The sequence below is a fragment of the Megalobrama amblycephala genome, linkage group LG13 (genome assembly GCF_018812025.1).
Source record: "Megalobrama amblycephala isolate DHTTF-2021 linkage group LG13, ASM1881202v1, whole genome shotgun sequence".
Lineage (NCBI taxonomy): Eukaryota > Metazoa > Chordata > Actinopteri > Cypriniformes > Xenocyprididae > Megalobrama > Megalobrama amblycephala.
In genome coordinates this window covers 19,685,113-19,703,570 of record NC_063056.1, presented here as the reverse complement: position 1 = coordinate 19,703,570, position 18,458 = coordinate 19,685,113, and the positions used below count along the sequence as shown (strand labels likewise).

The following is an 18,458-nucleotide window of genomic DNA, read 5'->3' as shown; positions in this document are numbered from 1 at the left end:
CATAAACGAACTGAATGAACTAGGGCATCTTGCTTGTGAACGAGGTTTTTCTGACCAACTTAAGGAGTCGGCCATGTCATTTGTTCAGTTTGACATGTGAGTCAGTCTCATTCACAACAAGAAGAGAAAAAGGGTTATAAAAATATGAATTTGTAAAATGTGTATACACAAATTTCAATAAAAGATAAGATATTTTGGTAGTATCTATTAACAAACTGGTTAAGAGAATTTTTTAATTATTCATATCATATATCACAAATATATTCCCACTTACTGGCATATCAGTGTAACCTAAAAGGGTCACTGAATTAATCTTTTTACTTAATGGTTCGAAAGATTTAAGTCACTTGCATCAAAATCTCCACCATTATAGAACATATCAAATCACTGGTCCCTTTATGATTCACTTGATGTGAACCAAGATGTGGTAGTTGCTAGTCAGTTGCAGGTGGTATTTTTAATTTAGGGGGCGGGACATTTTTATTCTAAAGAGCATTAGATTGGACAGAAATCTCTGTTGTACAGGATGAGTCATTGATATTTTTAGTCTGCTGAAGATGAATTTAGCGCTAATAGACATGGACTTAAAGGCAAAAAACTCCATTTTTGATTTCATTGGATCTTTAATCATTTAATTTCCATTTCCTTTCCATGAATCTAATTCCATCTAATTCTTCCTTCCTTTTCTCTCTTTTTCACCTTTCTGTCTCTAGAGCAATCACCTTCCTCTTCGAACGCAGGTGTGATCGCAGGCGTGATCTTCGCGTGTCTTCTGGCCATCATACTGATAAGTGTCCTCGCCTACTTCCTGGTATCCCATAATCGCCGCCAACAGCATGGTTACCGTGGCACCGGCAAGCCAACCGGTGCTCCCTACGACTCCTTTACCCGCCTCTTTGGCTCTGCTAAGTCAAGCAAAAACGGTACCGGAAACAACGGAAACAACAACACGCCCATTTACAGAGGAGATGTGGGGCTTAACGAGAAAACGGCCAATCAGGGCATGCATCCGGGGGGCGTGGCTCTGCTCGAGACCACACGCACGCACACAGCGGAGGATATCCTGCTTAGTAGAGAGATGGATGAGGTAGAACGGAAGAAATTTGATGAACTGGAAGAAGAGGATGAGCGATATGACCATTTCACTGGGGTTGGACCCATCCTACAGCTCCGCCCACATGAAGATGACATAGATGATGACATGGAGTCCCAGAGGGATGGCTCTGTGATCTCTCGGACTGCTGTCTACGTGTAAGAGGAGAGCAGAAAGAGGTTCTTGAATGGTAAACGTGGACCTCTTCCAGAAGGATTACATTTCTTCCTCTCAACGAATATTCATTTTATTGTAAAAACAAATTACGGCATCAAATACCATGAGAAGGATTAATGGATGGATTGAGTTAATGAATGGATGAATTAATATGCTGGATATAGCACAGATTAAAACAATGAAGGATCGGGTGAAGTAAATAGAGACTACTAAGTACAAAACTGTCAGGCTTCCATTCCTGTTATTGCTCTGGTTGTCATGGTGACACATTTTGAGTAATATGAAACTGCAGATGTTGACACTGCGAGATATATATATGACATGCACACACATGAAGTTACGTATGTAAATCCACTGTGCAGTTATGTAATCGTTTTAACTTGTTCTTATTTGGTTTCACACTTAAACCAGTTTCAAACTTGATTTACTTTCAAAGTTAATTTTATTTGAGTTCGGTTAGAGCACATTCCTCGGCCCTACATCTCTCTGTCAGCACGTTCTACGAAAGCTGTCCTTATGTATTGTGTAGAGTCAAACATGCACAGTGCTTTTGATCTAAATTCACCCTCACACGCTCATCTGTCTCGAGATGACGTGTACAGTTCACTCATTATACAGCACTCAATATCTCAATCCTGTGACATGACTCACCATGAATCATTTAGTTTCGGGGCTAATCAAATCAAATATTAATGAATTATGTGTTCGTTCTCACCCACAATCCATTTAGTCAGGAAAAGATGGGTTCAAGGCAGCGCATTTTACCGTTTTCCCTGCACGTGTACAATTTCCTTATGCATTCAATCACAAAACAATGTAGCAGATTGCTGTAGTAATAAATACAGCGAGTCAGGGTCACATCCTTATTCACAGTGAACTTTAAACCCTGACAGAAAGAGAGGATTCAACTAAATTTATTGTAATATGTTACCGTTAAACTGATTAAGTGATGGTGTGCCACATATCTAACACTTTACAATTTGGTTCAGTTTGTTAATATTAGGTGTAGTTATCATGAACTAACAATGTTTATAGCATTTATATACTTATACATACAATATACTATTGTTTGTTGTTAATTCATAATATTGTACCTTCACTAATGTTAATTTATAAGCTTGAAATGTATGTAAAAATTGACTTAATAAATGCTTTGGGCATAAAGTTAGTTCATGATACCTAATGCATTAATTAATGCTAACATATTAAACCTTACTGTAAAGTGTTACCAACAAATCTATATTTATAGCTATACCCCATGTCCATTGTTACCATGGCCACACAGCTATATATACCTCTCCTCCGACACCACAGTTATGCATCACGTACTGTTATTTCCTTGTTTTATTGTCATTCCTCACCGTCGGTGAGATACACTGCCTTGTTTTAGGGGAAATAAAATGAAGAATCTCTTGAATGAGTGAACGATCATGTGTAATGTTCGATGTGAGGTGATATGTAAACTACTGTATGTACACATTTTATTTTTCTTGAAAATGACAAAAAATGTCTATACTTCTAAACGTTGTAAATACGGAGACGGGACGAGGTGAATATCCAGGTCGAATGTTGCGCATGTCAACCACGGCTCTGTACATACAGAACTATATGAGAGCACATATCACATATTTATATCTGTAATCTAGTATGGACCGTGCTAGATTCACCTGTACTGGGAACACATTCACATGGGGAAGCTTTCTATCGGGTGTAGTTTGAGTGTATGTGTGTGTATGAGAGTGAGTCAGCGTGTTAAGTGGTGTCTGACTCGAGGGCAGTGAGTTATTCCTCCGGTCTCTCAGGGTCTCGCACACGTACACGGTGTGATTTAAACTGGACACACACACATATATTCGTTCTCCCTCTAAATCATCTTTCAAACCAACTGCCCTTGAGTCTATAAGCATCTCTCTTTGTCCCCGAGCATCAGAGGGCATACTGGGTACCGTAGTGTTGTTTCCCTGGGCTTCCATCTTGATTCAGTGACCCTATTAGTGCCACGTCTGGATCAATGCTGCTGAAAGAAGTTGTTCTCACCTCTGAAAGGGTGGTCGGTCTGACACGGGCCGGTCTGGCGCGTTCCGATCCGTCTGGCACCGAATAGGCCGGGGTTTCGACGCAGCTTAGTTTACGTCCTGATTGAAAGGTCAAACCGCAATCAGTGAATGTGTGAGTAGAGGAAGTGATTTCGTCACTCGTGCTCTGAGAGGCAGAACGCTTTAGCTCCTAATTAGAGGAGAACGCACTGACCTTCCAGCTCAACGTCTCCACCAGGAATTCCGTAATGAAGGAACGGATGCCTTGAGAATATTAAGGAAGTATCCTCTGAGATGGGAAGCAGTTTAAGTAGATTTCCAAGAGTGTGGAGTCGTGAATATGGGATGTTACGCCTATTCGATGTCGTCGTCTCTTGTTGTCTGGTTTCGATGTTCCACAGTTCTGGTAAACACATGCACACACATTTAAAAGCCTTAATGTCACCCGTCACGAACCATTCCTCCTGTGTACATAGTATAAATATATAAACATGATATAAGACTAAACGGTAATGTCACATCCTTGTGTAATGTGCTTCACTGCTGTGAGCATGAAGGATACATGGTTTTGAGTTGGTATTGCTTTATAATAATGTTGAATTTGTTCGCATTTTAATGCATTAGGTATCATAAACCACTGTAACATTAAATAACAATTTTACAGCATTTATTAACCTAGGTTAATTATGATTTATGAATGCAGGCTACTATTGTTTATTGTTAATTCATGATTGTTCATAATAAAATATATTAGTATGCGCAAAACAATAATCTAGATTAATAAACGCTGTAAAAATGTTCTTTATTTTGTTACTTAATGCATTAACTCATGTTAACACATTGAACCATATTATTGTAAAGTGCTATTGAGTTTTATATCAGTTGATTTTACTGTCTTTTTTATTAAATGATCTGTGCTTTGATTGTTTTTATTCTGAGTGGTTTATTGATGCCTGTAATGTGTTTGTGCTGTAAACTGTTGAGCAGCGCTCTTGAACTCTCATGGACACACAGAAAACATCTATACTACTAAATGCTTTATCGCCTTGCGTTGCTTTTAGGTTTTATTTTGGTTGTCTGAATGTTTTCGCAGTCTTTGTAATATTGTCTTTTTTTATTTGGTTGCTTATTAAAGTCTTACCAATATTTGACTGATCTTGGTATGTGCTGAATGCTCTGGGACTCAATCAAATCTCTCATCTTTGGATTTCCTGCAGTGTTTTCAGTCTGGTTTCTGGGTTGTGAATGTTAGCGCTGTGTGTGTGTGTGTGTGTGTGTGTTGACAAGTCACCTGTCACAGATAACACCGCCGGCTGAAATAGAGCTAAATGGTCTGTGCAAGAGAGCGACACATAAAGCTCTTTTCTTTGCCAAAATATGTAGAAATGGTGGCTAAAGCATGTCATTTTCTACGCAGTTTAGGCATCTAATATTAAAATACTATTTTTGTTTAATGAAAATAATGCAAAATCAAACTAATACAATGTTGTGAATGCTTTATGCTCAGGGTTCATGTTTTGCATTTAAGGATTAGTTCACTTTAAAATGAAAATTACCCCATGATTTACTCACCCTCAAGCCATCATAGAGGTTTATGACTTTCTTCTTTCAGACAAACACAGTCGGAGTTAAATTAATAATCACCCTGATTCTCCAAAGCTTTATAATGGCTCCGGAGGGTTAATAAAGGCCTTCTGAAGCAAAATTGTGTAAGAAAAATGACACATTATAAAGTAAAATATCAAGCTTCCGCCAGACCGCCTTCCGTTTTCAAGAAAATGTAACGCCTCTCGCAGTTCAAAAAACGTTTAAGCTACATCCTACGCCTTCCGTATTCAACTTACTTTTTCCGTAAATTGAATACAGAAGGAGGTCGGGCGGAAGCTAGTTATTTTACTTTATAACGTGTTAATAATGGATATTTTTCTTGCACAAACGCATCGCTTCACTTCAGAAGGCCTTTATTAACTCCCGGAGCCGTATAGAGTACGTTTATAATGGATGGATGCGTTGTTTTTTTTTTTTTTCGAGTTTCAAACAGGTGGTTTCTACGGAAGAGGATTAGGGCCAAGCAATAATAAAAAATAAAACCATCTCGAGATTAAAGTTGTTAAATTACGAGAAAAAACTCGTTAAATTTCGAGAAAAAAGTCAAAATAAAATGTTGAGAATAAAGTCATTAAATTACGAGAATAAAGTCATTAAATTACGAGAACAAACTCGTTAAATTTCGAGAAAAAAGTCGAGTTAAAATGTTGAGAATAAAGTCATTAAATTACGAGAATAAAGTCAGTAAATTACGAGAATAAACTCATTAAATTACGAGAATAAACTCATTAAATTACGAGAAAAAAGTCGTTAAATTACGAGAATAAATTCGTTAATTTAATGACTTTATTCTCAACATTTTATCTCGACTTTTTTCTCGAAATTTAACGACATTTTTCTCATAATTTAACGAGTTTTTTCTCGTAATTTAATGACTTTATTCTCAACATTTTATCTCGACTTTTTTCTCGAAATTTAACAACTTTAATCTCGAGATGGTTTTATTATTTTTTTTATTATTGCTTGGCCCTAATCCTCTTCCGTAGGTTTCCGTTCACTGTCATCATAAAGCTTTGGAGCATCAGGGTGATTATTAATATAACTCCAGTTGTGTGTCTGAAAGAAGAAAGTCACAGCTAGAATGGCTTGGGGGTGAGTAAATCACGGGGTAAATTTCATTTTAAAATGAACCAATCCTTTAAGGAAAGAGTGTATTTACGACACGACTCAACCAAGTAGCCTACCATAACAATAGTGATAACAATATTAGCTTTCACACCAACGAAATGTCTTTATGATGACAATAATAAGATTCAATAAAATTAATCTAACTCAGAATTCTGAGGAAAAAAATCAGAATTGCGAGATGTAAACTCGCAGTTCTGAGAATAAAGTCAGAATTGTGTTATCTCGCAATTGTGATAAAGTCTGAATCACGTGACGTTAACTCAAAAAAGGTAATTGCGACTATTTACAGTATCTCACAATTATGCAATTTCTCACATTTAGCAATTACGTTTTTTTAATTTCATAGTGCAGACTTGCAAAGTTTACCTGTGTTCGTTCGCGATTTATCTTCAGCTCCCATAGCTCGTGTGAGGCAATCTTCAACATTAATAATTGGATGATTTAGAACAGTCATATTCTAAAAAAGTTGTTAGTGCATTATTAGTATCCTACAATGTTTTCCCCACAAGTCATATTTTCATCAGCAGTATGTTTTCATTAATAATTTAATTATGGTTATGAAGCACATTCTTCGCTCTGCCTTCATTGTTGATGAGGAAATCAAAAACGCCGTCATGGAACATTTTCCTAAGTCATTATTTCGTCATAGTTTTTGTTTAGCTGCGCATTCAGATGTATCACTGAAACTTGTTCTTATGTAACTCAGAAATAAACCACACACACTATATAAAAAAAGAATGTGGTAGAGTTTGTATTCCAGTTTCTTCCCTTTAGGTTATAAAGTTGATAGTCTCAGCATAGTTGAGCCCTACAGGAACTCTGCTCTCAAAAAGCCTCTTTGTTTACACCAACTCAACAGATCTCATATCTCAACAAGTTAAAATGTAACCAAGAGCACACTTTGTGAAGGAGGGGGGAGTGAAACCGAAAGAGTTGGTGTCATCATAAAGGTATTCAGCGGGTAGAATTCCTCTCAGTGCTGTGTGTGTGTGTGTGTGTGTGTGTGTGTGTGTGTGTGTGTGTGTGTGTGTGCGCATTAGCAGGTGACCCTGATAGAAATGTGACTGTTAATGTAACAACAGACGTTTTCTTCCAGAAGTAGCTGTGCCCTAGATTCCGTCCTTTTCCTCCCTTTCCCTTTCCCTCTCTTTCTCTTTCAGTTGATGGGGTCAGAATCTCGGTGTTCCTGGCACACTTGTCACTGTCGTTCGGAGTTGGAGGGGTTTTTTTCTCGGCCATTTAGCCATCTGCCTGCTCTAATTGCTCTGAGTTGCAACCTGGAGTGAAGACCAGCTGCCTCTTTCCTCTCTTAGTTAGTCTGTCTCCTTCCTACAACACTGGCTGAATGTATCATGATAATAGCCTTATGTTGCTGTGTAATGGTGTGTTCCACTTGTCCTGAGACACAATCATGGCCTAACACAGATGTGAGCTTAAAGGTGCGCTCAGTCATTTTTTACTCATTGAAAACGCGTTAGCCTTAAAGGGACAGAGCACACACACACAAAAAATGAAAATTTAGGTCTAGTTATTTTCTCACCTTCATGTCATTCAAAACCTGTACGATAAGAATTACAGCTGTAGTCTCTTCACTTTCACTTTTAAATAGATATGTTAAAAATGATTTGAGATGAGACTCCAGTCATATCAGTAGCTTAAAGGGATAGTTCACCCAAAAATGAAAATGTTATGTTTATCTTTTTACCCCCAGGGCATCCAAGATGTAGGTGACTTTGTTTCTTCAGTAGAACACAAATGATGATTTTTAACTCCAACCATTGCAGTCTGTCAGTCGTATAATGCATGTCAATGGGAACTTCATCTATAAGAGTAAAAAAAAAACATGCACAGACAAATCCAAATTAAACCCTGTGGCTCGTGACGACACATTGATGTCCTAAGACACGAAACGATCGGTTTGTGCGTGAAACCGAACAGTATTTATATCATTTTTTTTCCCTCTAAAACACCACTATGTTCAACTGCCCTCCACATCCGGTTAATGAGGTCTGAATAACAACGGAAGTGATGTCTCGCACTCATTGAAGCAAAGCGCGAGACATCAGTTCCATCATCAGAATGGGTTTTCTGACCTCATTTACAATAAAAGCTTGTTTATTTTACATGGAGAAAGTCACCTAATGGAGGTTACCCTTCTGAGATCACATGACCAGCAGAATACTGCTCGCTTCATCTCGGTAACCTTCCTATTATCGGACACTTTCGTTCACAAAGTAAATTTAGTATGGCTTACTGCTAATAGTGCATTTTCACAATGACATTGGTAACCAAAACCCATATGGTATTAGTAGAAAAACAAACCAGTAATATGTCATTATTATAGTATAGATGTTTTACCAGAGATTTTTTTTTTTGGCTCTTGAAAGTGCAATACTTTGATTTGTATTTTTCCCTGTCTGCTGCCTTTCACGTCTCAGGATATTCAGTAGTAGGCATGTCCAGTGAAGCCATTATCCATTATAATCACAAAATTATCTGTTTCTGTTCAAAAGTTTAATACACTAAAACATACAATAATATAGTGAAATATTATTACTATTTAAAAAGCTGTTTTCACTATTAGTATTTATTCCTGTGATGGCAAAGCTGAATTTTCAGCATCATTACTCCAGTCTTCAGTGTCAAATGATCCTTCAGAAATTATTCTAATATGCTCATTTGGTGCTCAAGAAACGTTTCTTATTAAAAATGTTGAAAACAGTTGTGCTGCTTTAAGGGTTAGTTCACCCAAAAATGAAATCTTCACACTCTCGTGTCGTCCCAAACCAGCAAGACTTTCGTTCACCTTCGGAACACAAATTAGGATATTTTTGATGAAATCCGAGGGTTTCTGAACCACATATAAGCAGCAATATCATTGCTCATTTCAAGGTTGAGAACAGTGGTAAAGACATTGTTAAAATAGTCAACATGACAACAGTGGTTCAACCTTAAAGGTGCCATCAAACGTTTTTTTACAAGATGTAATATAAGTCTAAGGTGTCCCCTGAATGTGTCTGTGAAGTTTCAGCTAAAAATACCCCATAGATTTTTTTTTAATAAATTTTTTTAACTTCCTGTTTTGGGGCATCATTAAATATGAGCCGATTTATGCTGTGCGGCCCCTTTAAATCTCGTGCTCTCCGCCCACGGAGCTTGCGCTTGCCTTAAACAGTGCCTAAACAAAGTTTACACAGCTAATAACACCCTCAAATGGATCTTTACAAAGTGTTCGTCATGCATGCGGCATGCATGCGTCGGATTATGTGAGTATTGTATACTGTTATATTGTTTACTTCTGATTTTGAATGAGTTTGATAGTGCTCCGTGGCTAACGGCTAATGCTACACTGTTGGAGATATTTAAAAGAATGAAGTTGTGTTTATGAATTATACAGACTGCAAGTGTTTAATAATGAAAATAGCGACGGCTCTCTTGTCTCCGTGAATACAGTAAGAAACTATGGTAACTTTAACCACATTTAACATTACATTAGCAACATGCTAATGAAACATTTAGAAAGACAATTTACAAATATCATGTTATCATGGATCATGGCAGTTATTATTGCTCCATCTGCCATTTTTCACTATTGTTCTTGCTTGCTTACCTAGTCTGATGATTCGGCTGTGCTGCTCCAGACGTTAATACTGGCTGCCCTTGTCTAATGCCTTTCATAATGTTGGGATCATGGGCTGGCATATGCAAATATTGGGGGCGTACACCCCGACTGTTACGTAACAGTCAGTGTTATGTTGAGATTCGCCTGTTCTTCGAAGGTCTTTTAAACAAATGAGATTTATATAAGAAGGAGGAAAGTTAAATCTTGTTATTTAACTATGCCAATATAAATGAAATTTTTCATTCGAGGGCACCTTTAATGTGATGAAGCAACAAGAATACTTTTTGTGTGCAAAAACAAAACAAAAATAATGACTTTATTCAATAATTCCATCTCCCTGCCATTCTCCTACGCTGTTTAAGTTCAGCGTTTCCAGGTTCTACTTCAGAACGCCGACTCAGTACATGCATGTGATGCTGACGCAGGACCCGGCCAATAATGAGTCAGCGTTCTGACGTTGAACCTGGAAGCGCTGGACATAAACAACTTATGATAATGACACAGAAGAGAAGATATTGCTGAATAAAGTCATTAGCCGCAGATGAACGAGGGTCTTACAGGTTTGGAACGACATGAGGCTGAGTAGTGAAAGGGTTAATTAACCCAAAAAATGAAAATGATGTCATTTATTACTCAAACTCGTGTCTTTCCACATCCGTAAGTCCTTCGTTCATCTTCAGAACACAAATTAAGATCTTTTTGATTAAGTCTGAGAGGTTTCTGTCCCTACATAGAGATCCAACGCAATTACTCCAAGGTCCAGGGACCTCATGCGTATGCACAAAACATGCCCTGAAAGAGGCGTACGCCACTTCCTAGGCAAAAGATGGGATTTATAAAAACAAACTTGACGGGAAAATTTGCCCACATGCATGCAAACTCGCACCTGCACAAACTATTTTAAACTCTGTTTTCATTTTGATATAGGACACATTTACATTAATATTCCACTTTCATTAATGGTGTCTTACAGGTTTGGAACGACATGAGTGTGAGTAATGACAGAAGTTTCATTTTTGGGTGAACTAACCATTTAATATTTTTATGGAAACCATGAAGTATTTTTTAGAGTTCATAAGAACAGCATTTATTGCAACTAGAAATCTTTGGTAACATAATAAATGTCTTTACTGTCAGTTACCATGTCATTTTTGGGGCTGTGACCGAGAGTATATGCCCTGTCAGTTATGGTCCGGGATAGATTTAGGCTAAAAGAAGTTCATGAGATTGTGCACTGAAAAATCCCCCTCTCGAAAACAAGCGCACACGCACAAAATTCTATTTAGCTCCCGTCACATGCCTCACATGTGGATGTGTGGTTAATAGCGAGCGACGAGTCTGGTCCAAAGGCTCTATTTTTATTCCCTGTCATGGAGAGGGACGGTTTAGGAAAGATGAAAAAGCGAGCGCAATGAAGGCCCGAGCGAAGAGTGAGGATGCACTGGTGTGATTTGGCCCTGAAGCTGTGACACTTCCGTCATCTGTAGTGTTTCTGTGAATTGGACATGTGTGCGCACGCACCCGCGCTCAGTGGGAGATTGGATTGACCTGCGTTGCCCTGAGCTGTCAGGCTGTGAGGATCGTCTGGTATCCCTTGTCTCCCGTGGGCACCCGGAGGCTACGACATTACACACAGAAAACAGATGAATAGATAGATTAGGCCCGGCGGGGGTTCTTCTGGTGGCCTGTCTGACCTTATCAATTGCTTTGATTATGGATGATTGATCAGTTGGTTCTGGAGAGTAATACACGCTCGGTTTGTCAGTCTTCCATGATGGGGTTGTTACTATGGGTAGAAGATCCAGTGACCTTTTACACACACTGACATTTAAGTGAAATGATAAGTCGATGACGCTGGCGAGTTAAGAGGAGACAGAGCACATAATCAATCAGCAGGGATGATGATATAGACTCAATCTGACAGGTAGCCATAGTAACACCAGAACTCTGTGTTGACTCTGTAACCATTATCCATTTTCAGCTCTTAGCTTTTTCTCTGTCTTGCTCTCTTTTTTTTCGCTTTCTGTCAGGTATGCTGCCTCAAGTTTCCGCTTATGAGCTCAGACATCATAATTATGATGAGATAAGTGGATGCAGTGGCCAATTTTTAGTTTTCTTTCTTTTTCTTACTGACAAAGAAAGGAAGCTTTTGTAGTGCTAGTGCAACAAAATGAAGCAGAGCGGACATTAGGTGTGTAATTGATGCTTGAAGCATTTTATACACATAAATGCACAGCTTACCCTCCAAACATCTGACAAACTGTACCGCACAGCTACCGTTTTAGGCAGCGTGCTTCGTTTAATAATTTGTGATTTATCCTATATATGGTTGTGCATTTGAAATGTACCAGTTTTTGACCTGGATTTTTGAACTGGATTCATTTGACATTTAACAACATTGGGTCATTCTGTGTCAAATCAACCAAATTTCGGAAACTTCCCCGCTCCAAATTTTTGATTTTGTTAATATTTTGTTAATATGATTTTGCCAAAGTATTAAATGTCACAGATGTATATTTACAGAGTAATCCACTATTTTGTAGAGAGGGGTCAAAATGACAATTTTCACCTGAGATTTGGAGCTAAATTACAGGGGTGTAAGAATGACTTTAGAAAGATGGCAGCATCATTATTTTATTTTTACACAGAGATTGGTAGGTCTATTAGTAAAATCTGTTGACTTTAGCAATCTTTGTTGCATTATATGGCAACGATGAAAGTTCAAAAATGGCAAAAAGCACTTCTTGTGTTTTTTTGCCTCAAGTCTGCATGCCTGTAACTCAAGAAGTATTAAATATATCTTAATATCCTTTCAGATTCTGGTTCTTAACAAATTTTCCTTTTGGTATCTTAATTTTAAAGGCCCTCGATGGTTCAATCCAAGAGATATGGAGATCCTAATGCGGCTCCATGAGTAAATTGGTAAATTGTACACATTTTTAGTGGCCAAAAACCAAATGTAGGTCACTTTGCATACAGCTGATACTTTTTTCTTTTAAAAAAGAATATCTGAAGAACAAATAAATGTATCTTGTTTTTCTATCAACTCAATTCGATAGAATATACAGACAGTGCCATAAATATTCCTTTTCCAAAGTTTGCATGCCTGTAACTCTAAAATTATTCAAGATATCCTAATATCCTTCTAGATTCTCATTCTAAATAAACTTTCTTTCAAGGATTAATTTTCAAGGCCCTATATAGTTCAGTCTCATAGATCTCAGTGGATCTCAAAGCAGCTCCATGTTCAAATTGATGAATTTTACACATTTTCAGTGATCAAAAACCAAATGTGGTTCACTTTGCACACATCTGATACTTGTAGCACTTAAAGAGGAATGTCTGAAGAATAAATAATAAACTAGAAATGTCTATTGTTTCCCTCTATCAAAAGAATTGCATAAAACGTAACTCTCTGAGTACCAAAAATCCACTGGAAATGGTTAAGTTCAGGAACATTAAGTCAATCAAAAGTGTATTTATAAGAATCTATATTTGAATCAGTTTTAGGGATATTTGGAAGATAGGATTTTGTTCATTTTAACAGCTTCTGAAGCTACCAAGAGCTCAAATACGCAGTATCGTAACTACATGTTACCGCATTGACATCTCAATATCTATGAGACTGAACCATATAGGGCTGTAAAAATGAAGATTCCAAAAGAAAAGTTTCATAAGGACAAGAATCTAAAGTGACATTAAGATATCTTTAACACTTCTTGAATTAAAGACATGTGAACTTCAGAAAAATGTTTGTTTTGGCACTCAGAGAGGTGTGTCCACATCTCAGGTGAAAATGGTCATTTTGACCCAATCTACAAAATAATGGATTACTCAGAAAATATACATCTGTGAAATTTAATATCTTGGCTTTCATAACTATTTATGTTTGTCTTTCTTTCCTCTGGTTGAGTTGACGCATAATGATCCTATTAATCCACACAACTGTGATAATGAGAAATGTTTCTTAAGCAATAAATCAACATATTAGAATAATTTCTGAAGGATCATGTGACACTGAAGCAAAAATTCAGCTTTGTATCACAGGAATAAATTACATCTCAAAATATTTCTTAAAGAGATAACACTTGTTTTCAATATTTGTACTAATATTTCACAGTATTACTGTTGTTACTGTATTTTTTTATCAAATAAACAGCCTTGGTGAGCATATGAAGACTTCTTTCAAAAACATTTAAAATATTTTACCATCTGCAAACTTTTGAACGGTAGTATAGATCATTTACTTTGACATGCAAAAAAAAAAAAAAAAAATGCAGTTTTTAGTATAAATAGTGCTTAGTATAATACTTTTTCTCATCTGCATCTCTCAATAACAAGCTTTACATACATAATATGTCCTTTCTGAATATTCAATCACATGACAAATACTGTGCACCGTTTACCAGATTAAGGGAATGACACATCTTCGCCAGTTCTCTCCTACTAATTTCTGCGACTCTACTCTTCATGAACAGTACATAAAAATACAAAATAAATATAGTCATAAGTACAGAAGTACAGCCAACATGACCAATACCAATTTGCTTCCGCCACTATTCTTAAATTGACACACCCTAAACTCAGAATGTCAGAGCTTCCAGAAAAACCCACTAGCAATTACAGCATTGTGGTGGCATTCATCTCATAAACACAATCATTCTGACACAACTTGAAGACAGCAGTAGTCCTGGCCTCCTGCTGACATTGGAGTTGTCACAGGGGAAAAGTATAGCTGGTATGAGTGATGTAGAAGATATCCCAGAAGGGGGAACTTGAGTGGACCTCTGCAGCAACAGCAGAATGATTGCAGGACACAGACGGGGCGGACTTGAGGAGGAGGAGGGTGGGTTTAACATACTGTTTATATATGTGTATGTGTGTGTATATCATATATGAATGATGGGCAAAGGGACTAGAGTAAAGACTAAAGAGGAAGGACAACATTTTCTTTTTTTCTGTGCATTTTCATCTACAGAAGACTTGGAAATTGTCTTCTACAAATCACTCACTCTCTCACTTATTTTGTCCCCTCCCCGGAGAGACAACCCACCTGCAAAAACAGAGCGTGAGATGAAAGGAGGGCGATGTTTTGTGTTCAGTGCATTCTGAAAGGACACACACACACTTCTCCCTCTTCCAAAAGGCAAGCACACATTGCCACTCTTGTATATTGATACACAAAGCACCCCTCTCATGCAGTATCCCACACACTGAAGCTCCGTTATATATCTACAAGCAAGATTAAATTGATTAATCATTTACTCACCCTCATGTTGTTCCCAATTTTGAAGACTATACTGGTTTCTCTTTTCCCTGCAATTAGAGTTAATAGGGACAGAAGCTTTTAAGCTTCAAAAGGCTGCAGAGGCACTAAAAAAGTGTTATAAAATGGCCCAAAGGACTAGTGAGTTATCTAAAGTCTTTGAATTGCATTAGCCCAACTAACTGAAGTGTGTTTCCCATACAACATAGCTCACTGCTTTACTACAATGTATCATTGAAACTGTAGTAACTTTGTCGCTCATTTGTTGTCCAGACCACAATGGTTCAATGATAGATCAACTTAATATCAGTTAATTGCTGTAAATAACATTGCAACTGAGGAACACTTTGCTATTTTTGTTCTGCATTGTTTTACTTTGTCAAGTTTACACTTACAAATATTCGGATAGAGTAAAAGAGTATGTGTATTTGGCGTGCTGTCTGAGGGGAAGGCTCCAAGCTCGGAATTTGGTCAGAAACCAGGCTTCCTCTCGTGCTGATTGGATAGATCATTTGAACGTGTACCTCCTGAACTTTGTTAAAGGGGTGGTATAATACCACTTTTACAAAAATGCTCAATTTTTGTGTGTCCCTTTAAATGCAAATGAGCTGTTGTAAAAGGGGGCGGAGTTTCAGGAGCTTGTGTTAGCACTTAGCAGCGCCTCACATTACCTCACAAAGACTCACTGAAAATGTCAGAAACTGTTCAGCCTTTTATGTTCAAATTGGAGTCGGACAATGATGGAGAGACTCAAGAAGAAGTGACAATATTTTGAATGCAACAGGACACTTCTGAACGTTTAGTTGATGAATTTATGTAGCTGATGTGGAGTTAACTATCTTAAAGCTATTGATCGCATATTCTGTCATGATAATCTATAATTCGCTCCTGTGAGAACTGTTGTAAGATGTTTACAGAGCCAGAGAATATATGCTGCATGAAGATAGAACAGGTATAGTTTAGTTTAATTATGATTATAACTTGTCATTTTGTCATCTTGCTTTTTATGACATTTATATTGCATTTGTGTTTCGTACTGTATTGCAATAACATGGCTTCGCCCCCCTTTGTTGCGTGTTCTCGGGGGCAGGGTTTATGTAAATTTTAGGGTTAGTGATGTCACCAACCCAGGAAGAAGCTTGTTGTAGTCCTTACCAGCTGTTTGTTGTAGTCCTTAAAGGGTTAGTTCACCCAAAAATGAAAGTTCTGTCATTTATTACTCACCCTCATGCCTTTCCACACTTGTAAGACCTTCATTAATCTTCGGAATGCAAATTGAGATATTTTTGTTTAAATCTGATGGCTCCGTGAGGTCTGCATAGGGAGCAATGACATTTCCTCTCTCAAGATCCATTAATGTACTAAAAACATATTTAAATCAGTTCATGTGAGTACAGTGGTTCAATATTAATATTATAAAACGACGAGAATATTTTTGGTGCCCCAAAAAAAAACAAAATAACGACTTATTTAGTGATGGCCGATTTTAAAACACTGCTTCAGGAAGCATCGGATCATAAATGAATCAGCGTGTCGAATCAGCGGTTCAGAGCGCCAAAGTCACGTGATTTCAGCAGTTTGGCGGTTTGACACTCAATCCTAATCTTGATTCAATACACTGATTCATAATGCTCCAAAGCTTCCTGAATTTTAATTTTTAGGTGAACTAACCCTTTAAACAGAGAATTCTTTAAAAGAAAATATCTTCGTTTGCATTGAACTTTCAGCTCAGTAACTTTGCAGATACTGTTTATACTCATGCAGCAACATTACACACTAACTAAAGTTAAAAAAGTTAAATCACAATGAACCACCCCTTTAATAAAACATAATTTTTTTTTTACATATGTTTGATTCAATCACGGATTCCCTCTTTCATCATACTCTGGGGTTCCTTCAGAGCCCATTCACAAATAAGCACTCTTCAAAAACGGCGCTTCCATTCTCTTGACAAATTAAAATATGTAGAATGAAATTGGCAGAGTATAATGGAAAGAAAGATTTAGATTGCACTGCATGCTTCCTTATTTTGATCAAGAGCCTGAGAGGTCAAGAGCTGTAGTTCCAACCACACAACTTTGTGATGCATTTTGTGAATGTTTATTCTTGGAACTATGGTTTTGGGAAACACTGAATCATTGAACTATGTTGCTAAGGACAGAACTTGTGACTGTAATAGTCTAAAGATGCTTTTGAGGAACCAGAGAGGTTTTATAACTCGGACCAACTGATTCACTGAGAAGAATGATTTCATGACACTTTTATGGTTCTTTTGCAGCCTTTTTGAAGTTTGAAAATGTCTCTTAAATGGTTAGTTCACCCAAAAATGAAATTTCTGTCATTAGGTGTTGTCCCAAACCCGTAAGACCTTCGTTCATCTTCGGAACACAAATTAAGATATTTTTGATGAAATCCGAGGGTTTCTGAACAACACATAGGCAACTATGTCATTACACATTTTGAGGTCCAGAAAGGTATTAAAGACATCATTAAAATAGTCAACATGACTACAGTGGTTCAACCTTAATGTTATGAAGTGACGAGAATACATTTTGTGCGCAAAAATAAAACAAAAATAATGACTTTATTTAACAATTTGAACTGTTGTCATACGCAGTTGACGTAGTGAACGCAGTGCAGGCTTCCGTCTTTACGTCCGAACGCCGGCTCATTATTGGCCAATTCAAATTGTTAAAGGTGCCCTAGATTAAAAAATTGAATTTACCTCGGCATAGTTAAATAACAAAAGTTCAGTACATGGAAAAGACACAGTGAGTCTCAAACTCCATTGTTTCCTCCTTATATAAATCTCATTTGTTTAAAAGACCTTCGAAGAACAGGCGAATCTCAACATAACACCGACTGTTACGTAACAGTCAGGGTGTACGCCCCCAATATTTGCATATGCCAGCCCATGTTCCCAACATTATGAAAGGCATTGGACAAGGGCAGAACGTCTGGATGTGCACAGCTGAATCATCAGACTAGCAAGCAAGGACAATAGCGAAAAATGGAAGATGGAGCAATAATAACTGACATGATTCATGATAACATGATATTTTTAGTGATATTTGTAAATTGTCTTTCTAAATGTTTCGTTAGCATGTTGCTAATGTACTGTTAAATGTGGTTAAAGTTACCATCGTTTCTTACTGTATTCACGGAGACAAGAGTCATCGCTATTTTCATTTTTAAACACTTGCAGTCTGTATAATTCATAAACACAACTTCATTCTTTATAAATCTCTCCAACAGTGTGTAATGTTAGCTTTAGCCACGGAGCATAGCCTAAAACTCATTCAGAATCAAATGTAAACATCAAAATAAACACTGTACTTACGCGATTAGACATGCTGCATGACGAACACTTTGTAAAGATCCATTTTGAGGGTTATATTAGCTGTTTGAACTTTTTTTATGTTGTTTAAGGCAAGCGCGAGCTCTTGGGGCGTGGAACACGAGAATTAAAAGGCCACACACCCTGAATCGGCTCATGTCTAATGATGCCCCAAAATAGGCAGTTAAAAA

At 37.4% G+C, this 18,458-nt stretch overlaps 1 protein-coding gene across 2 annotated transcripts in view; it reads left to right on the top strand.

Moving 5' to 3' along the window:
* Nucleotides 1–18,458, top strand: part of si:ch73-22o12.1 (nectin-2) — an 84,748-nt gene that overhangs the window by 37,754 nt on the left and 28,536 nt on the right. The window contains exon 7 of one of the 2 annotated variants that reach the window (XM_048151984.1): nucleotides 714–4,461. The exons of the other annotated variant lie outside the window; for it this stretch is intronic. Coding sequence (XP_048007941.1) covers nucleotides 714–1,255 — 542 coding nt within the window. The 3' untranslated portion in view covers nucleotides 1,256–4,461. Of the gene's footprint in view, nucleotides 1–713; nucleotides 4,462–18,458 lie in introns of those variants that run through there. 2 annotated transcript variants of the gene reach the window in all.